Source organism: Amphiprion ocellaris, chromosome 1 (assembly GCF_022539595.1).
Source record: "Amphiprion ocellaris isolate individual 3 ecotype Okinawa chromosome 1, ASM2253959v1, whole genome shotgun sequence".
In the NCBI taxonomy this organism is placed as follows: domain Eukaryota; kingdom Metazoa; phylum Chordata; class Actinopteri; family Pomacentridae; genus Amphiprion; species Amphiprion ocellaris.
Window position 1 is genome coordinate 17,371,854 of NC_072766.1, and position 23,473 is coordinate 17,395,326.

Sequence of the window (23,473 nt, forward strand, 5' to 3'; positions counted from 1 at the left end):
TTCAAACATTACGTGCGTGTGTGTATACCTATGTCCACTTAGCAAACCTGCAGCTATGAACAAATGCAGGTGGGTGCAAGCCAGCACACATACTGCCATAGAAGTGATGCTAAATACTGACTCTATAAACAAAAAAAAATAGCCCTAACTATCTATCTTGGGAATAGAAGAAAGCATTCATGAATATGTGGCACTCTGGGCCACTGCTGAATGGTTTAATTTAGTGAAATGAGGGGTGTTTCCTTTCAAATCTTTCACCAAATATGGAAAACTGCTTCCTCCAATAATGTATTATTTATGGTGAACTAGTTGCCAAATTTTTTGAGAATGGAAGCTTGGTGAGATCTGTGTTAATGCGAGCATTGCAGTATTAGAGAATTTGCCAGTAATTTTCCCCTGAAAAAAACAAGGTATATTGATTTCATCTATTCTGCTCATTTTACAGCCATGACAAAAAACAAAAAAAGATCATTCAAACCAGATCAATTTAGTGTGGCACACTGTTGGTTCCAGTGCAGGTATTTAATTTTTTTGAATAATGTGAATTAGTGGCAACACTACAAATGCTAAATTTAAAATAACTACCAAATATACATGATAAGCCCCAACATTTAAGTCACTGACAGGTGAAAGAGAAAACACTGATCATCCCATTACAATGCAATATTCTGCTGGGAAACCATGGGTCCTGACATTCACATGCATATTCCTTTGATGTGTAGCACCAACCTAAACACTGAGTCCAGACCAAGCTAACCCCCCCACAGCAACGGTACTCCTCAACAGAATCGGCCTCCCAAAGCAGGACAATGCAATCTGTCACACCACATAAACTGTTCGGGTATGGCCTTAAGGAACATGACAAAGAGCCACGTCATTAACCTGGCCTCCAAATTCCACAGATTACAATCTGATATAGCATCTGTGGGATGCGACCGATCTATGGAGGTTCCGCACTAAACCAACAGAATCTAAAGGATCTGCTGCCAATATCCTGATGCCAAACACCACAGTGCACCCTCAGAGTTCCTGTGTCCATGCCTCGACAGGTCAGAGTTGTTTTGGCTGCACAAGGCGAGCCCACACAATTTTAGGTAGGTGACTTTAATGCTGAGGGTGATCAGTGTATATTACTACTGGTATAACTATGAAAAAAAACATGTCTTTACAAAGGAAATAGCTAATGTTTAAAATGTTAACCTTTCATTAAAAAATTCTCTCTTGCCTTATGTTTCTGTGGGTAATTCTTCTCATTGCTATTGCCTCACAAAATTACCCGTTCATCTCTACATGTCGACAAGATGCAAACATGAAAACCTGAAATGACTGAGGCCTGCCTAAATTTATCTTTCCAAACACTCGGCTGGGCTCAGAGGAGGCAATGTCTCTTGCAGGATTAAGTAAATCTAGCAAGATAAAACACTTAAGCTTAGCACGATCAAATAAAACATTCTTTTTTGATATAATTATCAACCACTACATGTGTTAATGTGTTACCAATGTGTGGCTCCATTGCGCTCATGCCAATTTAACTAATATATCTAACTGTGCCAGGAAAGGTTGTATGTGATATCATTTGTCAGTCAAGTGAAAAATAAGCAATGACTACATAATCTGTGATCTATTCATACCACCTTCTATCTAGTGCCAACCAAGCCCTTGATGCAAGCAGCTATGCCAAGATTTAGTGTGTGAGATTGTGTGTGTATGTTAGACTATGTTCCAAGTCCAGTTGTGTATCTAGTGCCAACTGAGAGCCTGTTACCGGTCATGTGCCAAAGCAGCGCTGTAGGTGGTTAGCTTTATAAATCTAGGAACAGTGAGGGTGCCAGTGTGTGAGTGTGTGCTTATGTGTATTACCTCTATGAAGGGTATGTGTCTGCTTTCCTTTCATTTCTTCTGACTGTTGTGTGTGTTGTGCATATGCATGCATAAACGTACATTTATGCATGTGTGTGTTGATATACTTGTTTAGAGTTGGCAACATTTTTTTGTGTAATCTCCTCTGTACTGGAGAGACCATGATCACCCTATAGTATACTGCAGGACCATGTGGTCTTACTCTAGAGCAGGGGTGGGCAAACTTTTTGGTTCAGGGGCCACATTGAGTTTTGAAATTCCACAGACGGGCCAGGCCAGTATCAGATGGATGGAAATTGTGCAAACTAATATGAATTACATGTTAAAGACATCACTGACAAAGTAAAGAATATTCACATTCAGTTTCAGTGGGAACAGTGTTGTTGGTCACCCTTTTTCCCCCCAGACTTAACCAGCAGACATGAAAGTGGTCAAGCAAGTCCTGGTGACCAGCATCAGTTTCCTCAAGAAACTTAATGAACTGACGATGGTGAAGCCCTCTCGTTCGTATAAAGTTAACGAGTTTTAAGACTGGCTTCACGACATGCTCAAGATGCAAAACAGACTTACAGAGCGCTTCCTGATGGATTATGCAGTGGAGGAAAATCACATCCAGCTCAGGGTTTTCCTCCTTCACCTTATCCTGGATTCTTTTCAGCAGCCCGATGTTTTTTCCTGTCAAGTTTGGCGATCCATCCTTGGTGACATTGGCGAGTTTACACCAAGGCAGCTTCAGCCTCTCGATGACCCCAGACACCCTGTCGTACAAGTCCTCTGCTCGTGTTTTCCCCTTCATGGATTCCATGGTCAAAAATTCCTCCGTTGTCTCAAAATTGTCATTAATCCCTCGAATAAAAATTAAAAGCTGAGCAGTGTCTTTTATGCCATTACTTTCGTCCAGTGCTAATGAATATAACTTGAAGGACTTCGCTTTTTCGTTCAGTGAGCTGGTTGTGTCTTCGTGGATTAGTTCAACACGGCGAGTAACTGTCCTGAGTGATAAAATATTTTTTTCAAATTTGTTTCTGCTCTCTGAACACAGGAGACCTGCTGTCTCTACCATGCATTCTTTCAAAAGCTCCCCTTCGGGGAAAGGCTTGCTAGCCTTTGCTATTTTGAATGCTAGCAAATAACTTGCCTTCGTGCTTGACTCTTGAATCGTAGTTTGTGGAAGAAAGTATTTTGCTGAGTCTGTAAACTGGCTGCCAACCTCTGAGCCGTAGCTGTCCGTTCTTGTGCTGACTGGTTGCTAGCGTAGTTAGCATGCTTTGTGGAAAAGTGTCGGCTGATATTGTATTCTTTAAAAACCGCAACGGTTTCATTGCAAATTAGACATACAGCCTTTGAACGGACTTTAGCGAAAAAATATTTAGTAGTCCACTCCTTCTGAAACACTCGACACTCACTGTCGACTTTTCTTTTCTTTGATCCACTTCTTGTTACAGCAGCTCAATGCAGTCGCAAAGTGGAAGAAGAATAAACCAACAAAGGTCACTTGTGTCTGGAGTGCGCCATCTAGTGGGGTCAACAGAAACGCCGGGTTCTGCAGAAGGCCAAATGAATGTGGTCTTTACTGTAATTTCGTCAATTCTAATATTGACCAAATTATTTCGCGGGCCGGATTGAAAAGCCCAAAGGGCCGTATGTGGCCCGGGGGCCGTAGTTTGCCCATGCCTGCTCTAGAGAGAACGCCCCAAACAGAATACAAATTACTTTATTATCATCTTTTCCACATACTGATCAAACAAGCATTTAAAATAGGACAATCAAACTGCTACCTTTTTCAGACTAATAAAACAGTAAAATGCAAATTCAATTTGTAAGCTACTGGTACACAGTATATGTATATAACTCACTACAATTAAGGTATGAATCTTCAAAAGTGCATCAGCAAATCAGTAAATATAGAGCTTTTCTGCGAACAATAATATTATTAACAATAATATTAGTCAGTATTAAGTGCCTCTAAAAGTATTAACCTGCATTAAATACTGACTTTGAGAGCACCAATGCTTATGCAGTCACTTATTTTACATTTTCTATTTTGAATCAATTTGCATTTCTTTGTAGAAATCTGTTTTTACTTTGACATGAAAGAGTCTTTCAGGGGGGGAAAGTACTATTTATAGGCACTATAGTCGACAGTACAGACTTTTTTTTCACACGTTCACACCTACCTGGGCAGCTGTAGACAGTTGATTGAGTTTGGTCTTTGTAACTGTCCATTGTTCTGCATTTCAAACACATTGCAGTTTCTGGCCATATACTGCCAGTCCAACCACGGCTGTTTTGTGGTGGTGCCACTCTCAGGCTCTGTGGGGTCAAGCTTCCTTCTCTGGATCAGAACTGACTCAGGCATGAGGCCACCAAACTGAACTATAACATAGAATACCTGCAGGAGAGAGAAATACAAGGCTGCAATAATAGAAACTGATTTGCAAATCTGGTGCATCTGTACAATGCATTTCAGTTGAATACAAACAGGTCTTGTGTGAATAGTTTTTGACTGTGTGTGTGTGTGTGTGTGTGTGTGTGTGTGTGTGTGTGTGTGTGTGTGTGTGTGTGTGTGTGTGTGTGTGTGTGTGTCGCTAGTGTGGATGCTAATTTGCTGGATATTGTAAAATAATTAAAGAAAAAGACAAGTTTGATGTGCATATTTGAATGCATGTTTCTGTTAGTTGCACCAGTCTGGAGTTTCTTGCACATCATTTTAATCTGGGGATCGGCTGTGTGTAATTCTGGCTTGAGAGTGTACAACATTACTCCTGTTAAGACATTATAGATGAAAAAGCAGCCTTCTACCTTTAAATGGGTGTGAAAGAGTCACCAAAGTAAAAGAAGAGACTACTAACTGTCATGAATTATAGAGCTGGACAGAATCACTCATTTGTCTCTATTACGTCCTTCTCGTGTTAAGGCCATAATTAGAATTTTGTCTGGATGTTTTGTCTGGAAGCCTACAATAAGAAACGATGAACAGGGAACACAACATCAAGAAAAAGGAGTTGCATGTTTTAGCCATCACACATTGCATATTTACAAAGATACACACAAGTAGTTCCCTACCACACATAAACCATGTGCCTGCCTGTGTGTAGATGTGTGTGTCTAGTGCTATCTGGCGCTACAGTGGGGGCTGGGACTCTGGGTTACACAGCAGGGAGTGCATTAAGCCACCACCACCGCGTAAACCCTCACACACATACACACACTAACACAAACACTGCAAACTTCAGAAAGTGTCTTTTATCTGGGGACTTGAGTTGAGCGACCACATCAGGACAGCTCCAAAAATCCTGCCCACGCTCACATACACACTACAGAGAGAAGAGGGATGAGTCTTTTGACAACCTCAGTGAAGACAACACCGAAATTCAGCAGTCTCCCCCTTTCTCTCTCTCTCTCTCTGCCCCTTTGTATGTCTTTCACTGAAGGGCTTGGAAAGAACTCTCCACAGCACACGCAGGTGCTAAAAGATATATGCTGTAATGTTAAGAATGTGGCAATTCAATTGCATATTTCACAATGGCAAAATTTAGTCAACTGTTCAACCCAAATCCTTGACATTTTAACAGTATAATTGTATTGTATTTCCAATATGTTGATCATGTCATGTGCTTGTCAAACAAAGCTCCACATACAGATAAAACACCAAACTTTGTCTATTTCATCACACCTGTTTCTGTCCTTATTGTAAAATGATTTGCGTGTCTGTTTGGCTTCACATGACTTATTTTAGATGTGTTACCTGGTATTGTCCATTTGCCAAATCCACTGTAATAGTGACTCCTTCATCCAGCTCCTGTGTAGTCATGATCTTAGACAGCCATGTGGTGCCCATGTCCTGATCATTGATATAACTGAGTGGATGGGCGTTAAGGTTCAGTCTGAGGACTCTGTCATTGGTGGTGTCCTCGACAGCATTGGGAATGCAATATCTGTTAACAGTGATGGTATTTAGATATACAACACTTCTATTGGCATAATATAAAATGTGACAGTAGTGCTTTCAATTGAGGACTTTCTTAATTTTGCAACATTAACAATTGTTTTAATACAAGTAATTTACTGTGGGAGTTTTACGGTTAAAGTTTTTCCCAGAAATAATGGTTTCCAATAAAAATATTATCAAAATGGGACTAAATAAAACTCAAAGGTCTTTTTTTTTTTTTTTTTTTTTTTATAAAGAGTTTTGTTCAAATAGCCTAATTTATAGACCATTTTATTCCTAAAAGAATGGCGGATTTTTTTTCTGTCTGATTTAATATTAATAATAACTATAATTAATAACTTTAATTTACTAGAGGTATGTATTTTCGGGGAAAGGGTGTCAGATTGAGACTTGGTATCAGCAAATACTAAACATCAAATGACTCAGACTAGGCGCAAAAAAAAACTATTGGATCATAACTACAATATTTGTGAGAGTAATAAACTAGAGAAGTTTCATTTTGATATCCATTTGTTAAATGTTTTTGCCTTTTTCACCAGACAGGAAGTTAAGATACTGTACCTCTCAACTAGAGGGTGCACTCTAGGGTGACTCGGAGGACAGCGACACTCAGGCTGGACATGGAGCTCAGGCAGAACTCCTGAGTACAACTCTACTATTTCCCTGCAAAAAAAAGACACAGCATATTAAAAAAAGCAAAAAACAAACAAACAAGAAACTGCAAAATAAACTATAACAGGACAGTAAGGGAAACTATAATCTTATGTACAGTTAACTGGGATATGAAAGGGACCAGTTTACTATAGTATATACTGAAAAGTTAAACTTTTACCACCAATAGCATTTATTATTAAAATGCATTCAACTCAAACTACATGGCTACAATACATAAAGAAATAAGCCCTCCCCCACAAAAAATCTCCAGAATGTGTGTGAGTCAGAAGAAAGAAAACAAAAACAGTGATCAAACCAGACTTCAATTTTGAGATAGTATCTTAACACACCTGTTAATGGGCTTTTGACTGAACATTTAGTGCCAAGTGGAAAATCAAAGGCATAATTTGAAAACTCTGTCTTTCTGTTTGTCTTACCCCAATCTTGATGAGACAAACTTGTCGGGTCCAAGTCCCTACTGTGTGCAGTGCATCACTGGTAGGCAAAACACTAATTGCTTTGTATTGAATTCTCAGGAAAATCCTCTGGAAGCAGTATGGATCTTCAGATGCAATGATTAGCCTTCCCCTTCTTTCCTCTTACCATCTTTCCCTTTATCACTCCATGCTGCTCCTCTCTTCTTGTTGGGTTAATCTATAGAGTGTCTCTCTATTTCTCCTCATTTATATCCCTGTTTCCCTCTTTTCAATCTATATATCAATAGACTTTGACTCATTTTCCTGTGTACCTAACTGTTCCCTTCCTCATCCCTTCAAACCTTTTCTTTAACAGTCATTTCCTTCAGTCCTTTTATGATTCCTCCCTCCTTCTCTCCCCGTAGCTGCCTCTCATCCTATCCAACTCACCTGTTGGTCAAAGTGGCAGGATAAAATCTAAAGTCCTGCATCCACCCAATGAACTGATTAGACCCTGGAGAGATGAAAGGAGAGTAGAAAAGAACATAAAGAAGGTGTTAATGGGTTTGCACTGAAGGCAGTGAGTGAGAGGATTTCACAGTATTTAGTAGATTATCTTATCAGTTTCTTGATACCAGCTAAGTGAGGCTGCCCACAGCTGCTTATAATGGCCAAGTTCACGATACAAAGCTGAACACGATCTGCCATAGTCTTCATTTGTCTCCACTAGAGAGCAGCAAGGCTTCTATGGGCAAATTCATTAGCTTGGATGATGGAAGGCCAAAACAGGTCTGTATAAGGACAAGGAGGTATTACCCACTTGTGTCACTCATTTTCACTACTAAGGGAAATAACAGAGCTTCGAGGGGCATCATGAGAGTCTTTCCTCACTTTCTTTTTTAACTGAAATGATTCTTGACTGTAGAAAGCCCTATAGAAAAACCACATTATTTTTCCCTGAACTGTGTAAAATCAGTATTAAGTAGGGTATAGTGATGCAAATAACTAATTAAACCAATTAAGTGAATCAATTAGTTTAACTGTTTGATCAGTAAATGTCCAAAAAAAAATGAAAAACTATTTTGAGTTCCCAGTTGCCCTGCCCAAGGTGATGACTTCCAAACACTTGTCAGAACAATGGTTCTAGACACAGAGATAGTCAGTTTACTATGATACAAAACAAATAGGGCTTCTCCATAGCAAGGGAAGAAAGTGCCATGCCGCTATTTTATTTATTATTGCCAAAACAATGAGGTGAAACATCTTAATAATGTTGTGGACAATAAAGTAACAGTCTTTCATCTACAGCCCCTTTCAGCTCAATGTGGCTGTTCCTCGTTGTACTATTTCTCACAACATTATTTAAATTTATCTGCTCACCAAATAACTGAATATACCCATATCAGGCTGGTTGATTGGACAAAGAGTAGCACAGCTAATAAATCTCCTATGGCAAACACAGTGGTATTTTTCACTAGTTTCCACAAGACATTAAAAGTTTCAGTACAGCTGAAATCCATTAGTAAACAGCAAAATAGAGCTGATGTCTGAAAATACAAGCACCAACACAGTAGTTTGGAATTTAGCTTCATACATAGAGAGATTCAGTAGACGCGACAAAGGAGTTTTCTCTTTGTTCTTTTTTGTTTCTCCAGCACAGACACATATGAGTTTAGCTGCCAATGACACAGCTAAAGGGAGGAGACCATCACTGGCCAGCCACAGATGGCACTGCTACCAAGGAGGACTACAGCATCTATCCCCTGTGTGATCCAAGTCTATGGAAAAATCATAAAAGTACAGCAGGAAATCTTCTCAATTGAGAGGTTAGAACAAGCAAATTTTAAGTTTTTGTAAAAAAAAAACAAAAAAAAACAAAAACATAATTAGGTGAGAAACAGTAAAAAAAAAAAAAAAAAAAAAAAAAAGAAGTTAAATGCAAAGTTGTTGGACAATACATCCCTAGCTCCCAACATTTCCTTAACAAGCATACATATACTGGAATACCTCAAACATAATGGCACAATGTCCAGACACACATGGGAATGCTGGACTGCACACCAAAGACACCATCAAACACAAGAATAAACACAGGCAAGCCCCCAGCCCATCTCCACGGACAACCATACATACATGACAATGTTGGGAAGAACATAAGAGGCCCACAGACGATGACGCTGGTCCAAAGAGGGCTGGAGTCTTTTTGTGTCCAACCAACTTCTGTCTAGTTTGACAGTAACTCAAGAAGATGGATAACGTCTGCAAACATCGATAGAACTCCTGCCATGTCTAGCTTTGTCTGTGAAAGTGTGTCTATGTGTGTGCTAGAGGCTTTACCGCGTGTATTCCCGACAGCATCCTTACTTTAGAGAAAGTCTGTGTGCATATGTGTGTCTGCATGTATGTGTGTATTTGCATTTGAGAGAGCTTTGGCGTGTTTGGCCCAACTACAGAATGAACGTGTGTGTTTTGGAGGGGGGGCGTATGTGCATGTAAAACAGAGAGAGAGTGAGAGAGTGTTATGGGATGTAAGTGTGTTAGATCAGTGTGTGGTTGTGCAGCCTTAGGCTTTGGCTCAGGATTTCTTTAGCGTGTGGAAATGGGATTATGCCTTCCTCTGAAAAGCACTCTCCCTATTGTTACTGGGATGATGCAAGGTATAAGCCTTAATTCTCTCTTCTCTGTGTAGGTCTCTCTCTTCTTTCCGTGTGTTTTAGTTTCTGACATCCGATTCTCTTCCTCTTCTTTGTTTTTATGTAGTTAGAATTGATGGCAGTTTATACAGAGACATAAAAGGTATATGTGGTTTCTGTGTCTTTGAAAAATCTCTGTCCTTAACTGACCCTGTCAAACACATGCCCACCTATCAGTATTATATGCTAGTTGTAATTTTTCTTAATCCAGATTTCATTTCAGTGGCAGCCATAATCATTGATGGCAACAGCCACTGCAGTTTAAAACTACAGGTATAAGAATGCTGGAGGGACCAAACATTCCTTTAGCAGACAATGTCTCTGAAATGGCAAATAACACTGCATTTATGTAAATCTTTTTTTCTAAAATGCTTTACAATACACATACCCAAAGAAGCAACAGTGCAACCAAACAAGTTCACTTTGTTTTAATCTGTTTGCATTGGCAGCTGTTTAATACAGCTAAGACACAGCTGCTGCAGAGTAAAGGGTAATCAGTAAGGCTGATATAAATGAGAAAAATATTAAAAACATTGCTTCCAGAGCCTCCCTTAGTCATTTGAATCCTTTACGGGATTGGAGGACTTCATGAGTAAAAACAAAAATTAATGCACAGAAGGTAATTGCAGCATGAACATGAACAGTGACCAAAACCTCAGTTCCATTTCATGAAAATCTTAAGGATCATAAGGACTAAAGTCCCTTTTGATAAAAGTGACCATGCTATCGTTATCGACCACAGGTTGTGGTGGGCCTTTAAAGCTCAACTCTTGACAACTTCTTGTTGTACTTACAGTTTTCAGTTAGCAGGTTCCCCTCCAAAAACAGACATAGTTGTTAATCAATACATCTGATCAGCATCTGCATAATCAATCCACTGATCAGAATTCCAGACACAGCCCCCGGGTTCAACATCCACCCACTTATACGCACACACATAAGCATTCTCTCTCACTCCCCCAAGCCAATCACTTGCATTGATCACCCCCACTGATGTGATCTTCAGCTGATCAGATGCTACCTGCTGTGAACTAGGGATCAATGGCTGATAAACGAGAAGAAAAACACTCGTTTATCACCCTGGAGATGAACGGATATCATTTTTCTCTCAATTTCTCTACTATTGACTCTGAGACGGCTTGCAGGCACCACGAATCAATCACAGATGTGTAGTTGAAGCAGGATAAAGGCTGGGAGGAAAATAAAGGTGAAGTAGTCATTGGCACCATATTAAGATATACAGACACGATAAACTACAAAGTAATTTTTCTCCTCTTGGAGAGAAAAACAGATGGCGGTCCCTGTTGAGACTGATGAAGGTGGAGCTAATTGTTTAAAAAGAAGCTTTTGCTTTGCTGTTAGAGGATTCTGCAAAAGTTTTCAACTAATTTTTAACTGATTATTGATAATTCATTGAGTGGTAGTATTGAATCTAACCTCTATTTTTATTTAATGTCTAAATAAACATTTATTTTTTACAGTTTAGATACAGGAGGAATTTTAGAATTATCTCAAAAATGTGAAAATTAAAATACTTAAATTCTGACAAAAAACATGAATGTTTACCGTTGGAGCTGAGTCCCACCCACATGGCACCATCCTCGCCGATATCAGAGAGCCTGGTGGTCAGAAGTTGTGTGTCAAACGGTGTCCCGTCCTCTTCAAGCCCATCCAGGAAAAGACTCACACGTCTGTCATGGATCTGGAAATCCATTAAAGTGAGACAGATGTCTTTGAAGCCCAGCATAAACTCAGTCTTAGGATTTTGTATATTTCAGCTTTTTCTAAATTACATCAAATTGTGCCTACTTCACAATTTCATTCAAATATAATTATGTACATTGAACAATAAAGCACTTTGTTTAATAAATTATTTGATAGGAAAGAAAGACAATTGATTGATTGATTGATTGATTGATTGATTGATTGATTGATTGATTACATAACAACAACATCAATGTATACTTTATCCCAAGTTTCATCGCGCTAAATTACAAAGATGATCAAGTAATAAGTCAGCATTTACATGAACATTATGGGACACCATTAAGGCAGTGGCCTGAGGAGAAGTCGTAGCTGTAAAGGTCTAGCAGCAGGTTTACTACTGTAACATACAACATCTTAGAGAGAGAAGCAGCTGCTCTGTGCGCATATATGCATCTTTTTTGCAAAAGCGTATGCACACACCATCCCTGCATATCTATGCGCATGCATGTGTGACCACATGTGTGTGAATTATACATACGGCTAATCTTCCAGCTCATTTCCCCAGTAGCAGAAAGAGCCTCAGGCTAAACTGCCTCAGCTGCAAATTAGCTTTCTGTTTGACCAAAAATCTCCTCTCCACTCCTTTCCCCTCTCCTTTCCTGATCTGCTGCATGAATATTAAAAACTGCACAGCAGACAACACCGTCAAAGCAGGAGCAGTTCCCTTTCACATCAAACCCAGGCAAAAGAAAGATACTTCCATAACAGGGACACCCCTCCTCCACACACACACTGTCACATCCCCTCCATCCTCCCACCAAAAAAACTTTAATGTGCCCTGTCCCACTCTCTCCCTTTACTGCAATCTCCAAATCCAGTGTTTGGGAAACACACTGTGGGACCACTGATAAACGTGACTCTGCCTGTCTTACTAGAGTTCCCCTCTCCTGCTTCATCTTTTTCGTCTCTTCTCCACTCTGGTCCTCCTTGCTTTGTCCTTTCTCCTCCTCACGAGGTCATTTGGTTCCTTCACCTTTTTCCTGTTTTTGAGTTTTCTCACCTCATTTTCATTTTCTCCATTTTCTCCCCTTTCTCTTCTCGACTTCCTCCACTCATCTCCCTTCCTGTCTCTTTCCCTCATGTTTATCTTGCCCTGTCGCTCTCACTTGTTGTCAGCTCTTTAGGGAAGTTGAAAAGGTGTGAGGAGGAGGGAAATAAGTCCAAGTCAAAAAACGCCTTTAGGGGATGAAGGCAGGCCCAGACAAGTGTCTGCCTCTCAGAGGATAGTTAAGACGCCCAGACAGACACTTTCATGATGGCTGATTGAAGACTGGCAAGCGCATAAGAGCACAAGAGAGAGTGTGGGAGAGAATAAGAGTGAAAAAAAGGAAAGAGAAAAAGAGACAGGAGGGAGAAAAAGAAAAGTCAGAGAGCGGGTGTAAGAGAGGGAGCTAGAAGAAGGGCCCTCTTTAGGAATCTCTAAGCCAGAGCTGTGTGGCTCTTGGGGAGATGTGAGGCAGTTGTCAGGCCTGATGTAAATGAATCCTGAAGCGCTTCATCCTCCTTAGCCGCCACGCGCCCTTTTGAAACACAGCCAACTCCCCTTTGTTAGCTTTCACAAACACTTTCCCTCCATTTTCCCTTTTTCTGTCCATCTGTATTTTTACCTCCTCCTTTGCTCTACCTCTCTTTGTCTCTTTCAGCCAGTGTAACTTCAGAGTCCTTTGAGAATAGTGGAAAAAGAGGAAACAGAGTTAGAGAAGTCTTTAGGGTTGATAACTAGTCTCATTTGGACTGTGTCCACTAAGTCCAGAGGAAAGGAGAGGACTACTTCAAACTCTGCCTAGCGTCTTCCTTTTACACAGAGGACATGTCATTTTTATGAGGAGTTTTAACTAAGGCACAACACAGTACTGTCAATGCATGCATATCCTGATACAGAGCAGGCCACAGGCAGTGATCACTGATTTTAACTGTACAACCAGGCAGTGTACTTTAAATTGACCTTTATTTAATGTCCTGATTTTTTATTAAAACTTATTTAATTTCACATTCCCTATAAGTACAATTACCAATTAGAACAGATAATTCATATTAACACCAATGCCAAATGGTACATTGTTCTTTAACAATTGTAAGCGCATTACAAAAATATTTGGATTATCATTTTCTTCCATAATCATCCAAACCTAAACCAGAGGACAGTAATTTGATATATTATAGATCTGTTCATTATTGCTGCAGTATTTCTTTTTCATTCAGCTGTGTTATTCGCTCCTGCAAACTCAAACTATCACATTAGGATTTAAGTTGGAAATGGAAGGAGAGATGAGTTCAGCAGGGTTCAATTCTGGGCCAGCTGGGATATTGAATCTTAACCCCTGCACCACCTGTGGTCCCTGCCACCATTCATGGCTCCATTAGTACCATTAGTATCTGGCCTGGTTGCCTGCAGTGAAAACATTTTCTCCTGCAACATTCCTGAAAAAGCCACAACTCATGTTGAGCAAATAAAAAAGTAACCAAAATGAGGAAGGACAGCATTTTCCTTTCCATACTCCTACATTACATTGTATTATTTCCATTTTACAGATACTTTGCTGCTCTGTGACAAAACCAATGGCTATAAAATTGCCTACGTGGTTTATCATCCGTTATAGTGAGTGCTTCAGATCTTCTACCTGACCATCAAATGAAATGCATCATTTATTTTGTGTTTCTTCTACAGAATTATATCTCACAATTTGCCCGTTTTATTAAATAATTTTCTTCAACTTTTTCTTTTGTTGTTGTTTTTGTGCTCTTTGGGAGTTTCGCTTTGCAAAATTCACCCCACTGGCAACAGTACCACCTAAGCCTCTCTAAAAGCCCAGAGAAACCCTGAGTGGAAAGCTTTTAGTGATCTGTAGACTGGCATTTTGACTAAAGCTCTTCTCGATTTTCACACTCCTGCCAAGCCATGGCTCAGTACACAGTGTGGACAGCAGTGTTTCTTCTAAGCTCACTTTGTAGCTGTAGGCCACAAAAGTAAGAGGTAGTAAAGAAAATAGGGATAAAACTGATACCAAGGCTGCTGGTCCAGTTGTAAAAAATATTATACATTATAATACAATATAAAACTTTTATTTGATTGAAATCCCCAATTTGCAACCAGCATAGGCCTAAAGGAATACTTGTCTGTATGATGTAGATTGAAGTTTTACATTTTATAAAAGTAAAATGAAGTTCTTTCATTCTGTATCACATTCTATAATTCTGCAAAAATATAAGTGACAACCTGTCAGATAACCTACCTGTTGACCTTTTTTTTCTTAGTAATGGTGAAATGTAGGATAGTCTGTACATAAGACAGGTACATAGCTAACAGTTAACCACAAGGATAGATGAGGAGTGGAACTGAGTGTCTACAGCCTGCAGTAACAATTTCTGATGGCCTGGTTCATTTTCCACAAGCTTGATCCAATTCCGACCTGGACTTTACCACACTAAGGACATCATGGAAGTTTTCAATTGTACAGTTGAGGTGTTTCAGAGGTTGAAGAGGCAACTTCTAGGCTTGAAAGCAGCATTCACGAACAAATGTATTAATGTCTAACCAGAAAACAATATGCAAGTCTGTTACTTTAATCTAAAATTATTAGCAATGTTCAAACATCTTGCTTTCAAATACATACATTACACTTATACAGCTGATAAACCGTTACAAAAAACCAAACAAACAATATGACACTAAATATTTAAATATAAAGAGAACTGAGTCTATAGATATAACAGTGTTTAGATAGATGGCTACTACACTAGAACTGTAGAACAGGGAAGTATAAGCCAAACAGTCAGGCATTATACAAACAACTGACATGTGGCAGAGACCATCAGACTTCTAAGTAATTTTGTTTTATGTTTGAATGTTGATTTAATAAGCCTAAAAGTAACAGCTTGAGGTCAAACTTAATAAGAACAACATAAAAGTTGATTCATACTAGAAACCAACTCTATACACCCATTTTACTCACATCAGATTGTTTTAGTAACAGCTAAAGCAATGTAAAACTCTAGAGCCTAATGATATATATGTGTGTGAATATAGTAGAATTTATGATTGAAAATATGCTTTTTGTATGCCACTTTCCACCATCTGTTTATAGACGCTCCACTGTCCCTGTTTGACCTCACAGGTGATCCTGTTGTCACCCTGTTTCCCCACATTTTGCACTTCCCTCTCATTTGCTCTTATCCTCCTCTCATTCTTTATGTCATCCACCTCTATTTTACATCCCCACATTCTAAACCTGATCTGTTGAAGTCCGCTGCACCCAGCTTTTGTTTTCTTTTCATGGACCTTTCTCTACCCTCTCTTGTTGCTCCTCTTATGCTTGTATGTCTCTTCCTCTTCCACTTCACCCTCTTCTTTCAACCCCCTCTAATCCCCGAGTCCCCATCTCAGTCCCCACACATCCTGCTTCACCAAACTCTCTCCACCCAGCCTCTCCTCCTCTGGGCTGTGTTGCCCTGTGACTGACTGACATGCCACTCTCTGATAACACACCTCATTCCACAGCCAGTGAAGCTGTCAATGGGAGGATAAAGACAGAGGCATAAAGAAGGGGGAGAGAGAGAGAAAGAAAGGAATAAAGAGAGACATGATGAACAGAGGTTGGAGTGAAGAGTGCAGTGAATGAGAGAAAGATACTGATGTTGATAGAGGAAAAGCAAGATTCATGAGTGAGCCAGAGTGACATAGCAAGGGAGATATTTTTTAAAGAGTACAGGGACAGTAAGACAGAGATGAAGAAAGCAAGGAAGGAGGAAGAAACTCAAATGAACAATAGGGGGGAAAAAACAATGGATATATATACTGTGTGTATGTGGTGATCAAGTGGTCCAGACACTAAGCCATGAACCACAACCTCCACACTGTAATTCTGGTTCTGTTCCCTTCAATTCCTGCCTCACTCCTTCATCAATTGTGGAATAAAAGAAATGTGAAAAGAAACTGGACAGAGACTGAAAATAAGCTATTAAATAATGAGGAAATGAAGGAAATGCAGAAACCCAAGAGGATAATTATTAGTATTTAATAAGTCAATTCAACTCCGAAGAGGGTTTAAATGATTCAGTAGAATGGTCTGGAGTCATTATCAATTAAACAGAATCAATGTCAGTTAAAGTGAGTACTTTTGGCCGTGTCACAATTCTAGATTAAACAAAGACAGCACTTAAAAGGAAAGGAGGCAAAAAAGATGACGATGAGTAAAGATAGGACAGGGTAAAGGTATAGAGCCATGGAGAAACAAACAAATGTGACAATAGCTGTAAGTTCTTTTTTTATACTGGCATACAACTTAAATTGTTCTAACTCGACATAAATATGGACATAGCAGACAACGATATCACTCTGCAGAAACAAAAGCTCCCAAGAGCCCTTTAAATCCAAGCCTGATTGCCAGTAGCTCAGTTGAGCAAACTACACAGCTTGTGCTCAAGTTGTATCTAATTACCTAACTTACAATTAAGTAAAAATAAAGATCATTACATGTTTTAATTTGCTCTGAGAGGGCTGAGGTCTCGCCACAGTGTAGTGCACTCTCCTATTAAAATCTGCACCAGCTTTTCAAAAATCATTTTAGGGATTAGATGCTCTCAACTTTACAGATTTGGACTAAGATCATCTTAATCTTAGAATAATTTCACAGATCTTCCTGTCCTCCATGCACAAACCAAAGTGAGTGCAATCAAGAAGCGTATTTTGACTTTATGCGTCCCCAGCCTGCTACTTTAGTATCTCCAGGCACATTGTCACCTTTTCCTCCCTCTTGCTTTCTCTCTCTCTCTTGTTATCGCCTTCCCTCTCCTTGTTATTCACCCTCCAAGCCTCTCCCACCCTCTTTAGTCCTCTCTCCCCCCTCTATACTTGCCCTTACCCACTATGAACTGTTAGCAGCTCTGATGTACAGCCAATATTCTCTCTATCATATTAGCACGGCCTGCAGTGTGTAAAGGAAGAGATAGGAAGAGGAGGGGAGGAGGAGGAAAAGGAATAAAGAGAAAGAGAGAGAGAGAGAGAAAGACGATGGGGAGGAGACACATTTGTTCTACTCATCTCAGCGCTAAAAGATACAATTACCTCTCACAGCATATTATCCATGTTTTATACCAGCCCAGGGCCCCATGCCTTTGCCTTGCCGCGCTCACCCCATGTAAGGCCCATATTTTAACACTAGCTATGACAGTTTATTTAAGAAAAGAAAATTGTCCCCAGGGAGATGGAGAGGGAGAGAGGGACAGTGTGTGTGAGGAAAATGAGAGGGAAAGAGGGAAGGACAAAGAAGGTGGAGGGGGGGAGACAATGAAAGGGGGAGAGAATGAGAGATAGATGAGGTAGTGAGGGAGAGAGAAAGGGAGAAAGAGAAAATTATCTTCTGGAAAAAACAGCATAGGAAAAAGATAAAGAGAAAAAAAGAGAGAGAAGGGACATATATAAGGTGACACACCAACCTTTTAATAAAGACCATAAGTCTCTAAGACTTTTTCTTTCTGTGCAGAGAGCAAAGACGGGTCCCTTTAAAAAGAGGCTTTCAAGAGAACATAGAGGGGAAGAGGAGTACACTATAAGAGGAGCAATAAGACAAGGCCTACATGCACCAGGTTGCCTTCTGCTACCTGACAATTCATGACAAAGTACTAGATTATTGAGTTGAATGTGAGATATAGTGCTGCCTGACGCTTCAGCCTCTGGTACATTTTGAAATATATTATCTCTTTTAAAGAATACACTAAAATAATACAATCCAATTCTTTCTCTCTTGCTTTTTATTCCGACACCTCAACTTTGGGTAATCTGCTGATGCTAAGTGTCGATCGGACACTAGTGCTTTACATTTTCCACGCTTCTTCAGTGTACTGATTGGAAATATTTTTTGTAAGGTAATGATGTGGCTAATTAATATACTTTAATTAATGGCATTTACAAAGAATGTACATTTCATGCAGATCGGACACAACAATCTCCATTAAATTCACCCCCAGGCAGCAACATGAGAAGGAGCCTCTTCTTCTGCTCTTAATAGGATTACTAACTTCTGCCATGCAAATTCTCCTTCAGCATGAATATTTCTAGAAGAGGCAGGTTAACATAACATATGCTCTTTGGTTATTTTTAAAAAAAAATCCAAATCACCTTGCAACACCCAGGCTGCATTCATTTTTAGATCTCATATCTCAAAGCTCCAGTGGGAATGAAAACTCCTAACCCTGACTCCGTTAGTGCTTTGCTCTCACTTTTAAGGTGGACCACACAGAACACTGACATGAAATGCTGATGTAAAATAAATAAATAAATAGACAAATTTAAAGACAGAATGCAGTGGGCACACACACACACACACACACACACACACATGCGTGCGCACACACATGCACACACACACGCGCACACACCTTTCTCTTCCTCTCTCTCACTATGTAATTGATGCCAGTCTCGTGCCCTTTCGCCTCCGGTGCCAGCAGGCAGAGGGCTACCATAGAGGTGTCCGCTTCACCCCTACAACAACCTTGCCTCACCTTCACACACGTGCACACAACCACACATACACATACATCAATGCACTGCATAAAGCCTACAGTAATATGCATAAAAATGCCAGCATTGAGTATGCACATGCACATCTGCAGTTTAACACACACACATGAACCTTTATGTTCTCACCACCTTTTCTGTCTCAAGTCTGCACGATGCAGATACACAACCATCAGGAGAAGATACACAGTGTCTGGTGGGTCCACATGTGTGGGCAAAATGTGTGGCCTTTTGGTCAGAAAGCATCAAAGATTAACAAATGCAAATGCAACCTCAACAATTTCAAAATGGATGGGTTGAATTTCTAAAGCTCGATAAACAGCAGTGCGATATCTGCTGTAAGATATCCAGATGAGATAATCCCCAAAACAGAGAAACACAACAAACCTTTTCCACCATTCAAAATGTAACGTTACCATCTAGCCAAGTACACAGAAATCCAAAGTGTCCGGTAATGTTAGCACTAGCATTACCAGCCAAGCATGCAAACAAGCCTCTTTTGGTAATGTCACGTCAAATCCCAGCAGCAGTTGCTTGTGTCTGCTTTTTCAGTAATTACTGATTCTTTTCTGTGCAAGGAATGAAATTTTTTGTTTGTCACTTTATTAGTCACTTAATTTGAACATATATGTTTCATGTTAATGATATTTGTTACATTGGAGTCTGTGTACTGTGCAATACATGTAACATGTTGATGTTTTGAGTGATGTCTACATTAAATGTTAAGCACAAAAAGCAACAAATAAAAACTGTGTGTATGCTTGAGCAAACACGCTGAAATCATAAACTATGATGATTATAAAAATACATTTTTCTGGCCATATTACCCAACTCTAGGTACAAACACCTAAAATGAATGTAGAAAGAGAAAGGCAGAAGGGACAAAAAGAGAATTAGGATGACAGAATCTGCAGGAAAAGGACCAAGGACAAAGACAAGGAAAGCAGAATGCAAGAAGGAGGAAGAAAGACAAAACCATTCTCAAATAAAGTGAGGCAATGAAGCATGTGCACATGATTCTACACAAGGAGGAAAGATAGAGATGGAAAGGCTGTGGTGGTATCTGTTCAGTCAGTGCAAAACTGCAGCCTTCTGCCAAGACCACACCAGTCCATATACGCACATACACACAGGCTAGAGTCTTCCAGTGTAATTGTGCGTGAATACATTCATTAAGGCTATTATGGCATGAAGTAGAAGTTTTAGCAGCCAAACTGTCTAAGAGCAGTAGTGAAGCAGATGAGCTGTCAGAGTCTGGAGAACAAATTGGAGAGCGATGCGAACAACTAGTTCAGTCCCTGCAATAAATACATAGATAAATGTGTGTGTGTGTGCGCGTGTGTCCTTGTAATCCTGACTCCACCCTAACTCACAATGACAGACACTGACCCACTTACCTCTTTTTTCCATCTTTTCTTAACTTTTGTTGTTCCTTTCTGTTTTTCTCTGTCTTTACAGGTGGATCTCTCTGATAGAGTCTATGTACATGCAAGTGTTAAACATTCATGCTGCCACGTTGGGTCATGATGGGACGGTTGTGACTGGTTGGTCCTGCTACTGCCTCATCTGATAATGCTGATTGGCTCAGGCACTAACAGACGGACCCCTCTGGGGGTCCTCCAGGCACACCTCAATCTCTGGTGCTCCAAAAGATAGTATGTCAAAGCTATTTAAATCGTGAACTCTCTTTGTTTCTCTGTTCTTTCAAGACTTTTTTAAACTATTTATCTCATTCCTCTTCCTCTTCAAACTCTGACACCTGCTTCTAGATTTCCCATATGACTTACAGTACATCTCCAGCTTTCAGAGCCAAAACATTGGCAACTGCTGTAAAGGTGTGATAGAGGGTGTGACGGTACACACATTTGTGTAAATATGGTATGGGCCTTTCAGTTTGGCAGGCATGTGAACCAAACAAATACACCCCCTGCACATGCTGAACTTTATTGTGTGTATGGAACTCAATTTGAAAATCTGAGTTACTGAGAACAGACACGAACTAGAGCTTGAAGACACTCCACTATCATACAAGTCTTCTGTTTGGGAACACTACAGTTTCTCTGTTAACTATGATGATGATGGACAAAGACAGGTGGACTGTACAAAAGTTAGGTATTTTTTCAACTGCAATCCAGTATGTTGCTGGCTGTATGTCAAACTTGCTCATCCATTTGAGACAGCATCGTCCTAATGAATGAAAAACGTGAGAGCTGTAGAAACTCAGCTCCCTGTGGCATTTAAGCAACCTCTTACTAACAATTCAGACTATGCCTTAATGAACAAACAAAAGCTACAGTTGTCCATAACTTATCCAGTGCATCTGATATCACTCGAATGTCAGATGAGTGAAGATTCAGGGCTGCTGAGTACTGTATAATTTAAGCACAGTCAATTCTGTAAATGCTTATTTAGTATTTATTTGATTATTTTGTATTTATCTGAGAGAATATTTATTTTGTAAATTTTCCTTCTGTATTAGCAGGTTGCAGACAGTTGCAGCAGTAATGACAGCCTTTTTTTAAGGAAGACATATCCATAGTGTGTTCAGTAAACCAGTCTTGAATAAAAAAGCAGCAGTTTAATATTGTATGATGTTATATATTTCTTGTTTTTACTGTTTTTACTCAAAACCAAGGACTAAAATGTGATTTCTGTGAACATCCTTAGGAGACAATGCATGACTGACAAAGCTGCTGCTGAAAGAGTGATTTGGTTCATCTTAAATCCCTCATTCATGCAGACAGCAAATTAAATCTGTAAAAGCATTTTTCTCTCTCCTTCAGGCCTCCAATCAAACTAAAACAGCATTTTTCTTTTCCCAAAACAGAGTTTTACGTGATGTAAGCAAGTTCATTTAGGCTAAGGTGCTGTGTGCAAGTTAAGACGATAATCTTTCATCTGCAAACAGTCATTTATTACTATAGCAGGAGAACTCTTGTCAGTAACCTAAATCAAGCTTTATTTTGCTGTTTATTTTGAAACCATGAAAAAAAAAAAACTCCAGTCAGCTGTGCACTCTGTCCCACTCCTTACCAGACGTTCAGTGTGATATGCACTTTTGTTGGTAGATGTGGACAGATGTCGAATGATCTGGAAACAATGACGCAGACAAAAAAAAAATCTGTATCAAAACAATTTGTGCTTGCATTAAAAGTGAATGAGGTTAAAGCGCAAGTTCAAGAAGGAAGGTGTGTTTACGAACATTTTGCCTGTATTCCTCTGGGTGGTCAAGCACTATTCTACTGCTCTATTCTCTCAGACGGTGCATTTATTCTTCTGTCCATCACGTCCATTTTCCCATGCTGTCAAAATCACTCCACTCTCAATCTCAACATCACTACACTCATCCAATGACCTGTCTGTCAACGCTCTGTGAGCTAATCAGCCCGTGATCCCCATTCTTTAAGTTTATTGCAATTCTGTCACTCAACTATCATGTTGTAATACATGCATTCCTCCTCCCCATCTCCACCCCATCTCCACCCCATCTCAGCTAGTTCTAGTCAGACATCTGCCAACTCTGCTCCACTATCACCAGAATCTAAACTCCATGGGTATCCTGTCCTCATGTCCTACCATCATCTAGGACCCTGCTTCTTGATTCCTCACCAGAGTCAAACTGACAAAATAATTTGCTGTTGCATGCTTATGTTGCTGCAATAAACTTTCTTTTCTCCACTCCATGAACTCTTCTCATTGAATGTATGAGTAGTCTTAGTTCATCCCTCTCATTCATTAGCTCAGATACTGTTTGGAAGTACAGTATTCGTATGGGACGAGGGAGAAGAGTTGGAGGAAGACATGCAGCAAAGGGCCATTGGCAGGAATCGAGCCCAGGCCACTGCGCTGGGGACCAGCCTCTGTACATGGGTCGTCCACTTAACCCGTTGAGCTATCCGGGCGCCATGGCATTTAACAGTTTTAACACAGCCTCTTGTTGTTGCTGGTTCTTTCTCATTGGTATAAAGTTGCATATAAATTTGACTGAAAAAGAGCAGCAATTTGAAGCAATAAAAACCTTCACAAAAGAAGCCTGATATTAACTGATTGTGGTATGCTGGCAATGGCCCAAGAACGGCTTAAAACAATGTCAATAGAGAAGTCTTTGAGAGATCAAAGAGGGCCAACCAACCCAAGCATGCAATGATGAGTGAAGGCCTTACAGTTCTTAATTAATGTTATTGCTCCATGATATACAGAGTCCAGAGAACATGAACGCTGCCTCTGGCATTGCTGCTCAATAAATAGTTGTGTCATCAGCATAAAGGTAAACACTTGGATCTTGCAAATTTAAGCTGAAAATATTCAAGTAAATGAAAAACGATAAATACTGTAGAATAAACACTGTACTGTGACACACTCCATTTAAAGCTAGCAGCAAGAAAACTTGGGGCCCTCAGCTGTTAAGATAATTTATAAGCTGTGCTCATACATATCAGTGCATTATGAAGAACCCACCTAAACAACGACAAGTTTTTCTTCTGGCTTGTTGTTATTCTACATGTTTGTGGACTGTTGAGTAATAATTTACTTAAAGTACAAACGTAATGGTGCATGAGACACATTTCCCTTCTTTTGAAGCTGATGCTGAGTTTACTTCAATCTGTCAAGATCT

The 23,473-nt window shown here is 39.8% G+C and overlaps 1 protein-coding gene across 1 annotated transcript in view; it reads right to left on the reverse strand.

Moving 5' to 3' along the window:
• Positions 1-23,473, reverse strand: part of ush2a (Usher syndrome 2A (autosomal recessive, mild)) — a 209,824-nt gene that overhangs the window by 175,546 nt on the left and 10,805 nt on the right. Inside the window, exons 6-10 of the mRNA XM_055010958.1 lie at positions 11,142-11,277; positions 7,333-7,396; positions 6,374-6,475; positions 5,609-5,798; positions 4,038-4,252 (exon numbers count right to left, since the gene is read on the reverse strand). Coding sequence (XP_054866933.1) covers positions 4,038-4,252; positions 5,609-5,798; positions 6,374-6,475; positions 7,333-7,396; positions 11,142-11,277 — 707 coding nt within the window. The remainder of the gene's footprint in view (positions 1-4,037; positions 4,253-5,608; positions 5,799-6,373; positions 6,476-7,332; positions 7,397-11,141; positions 11,278-23,473) is intronic.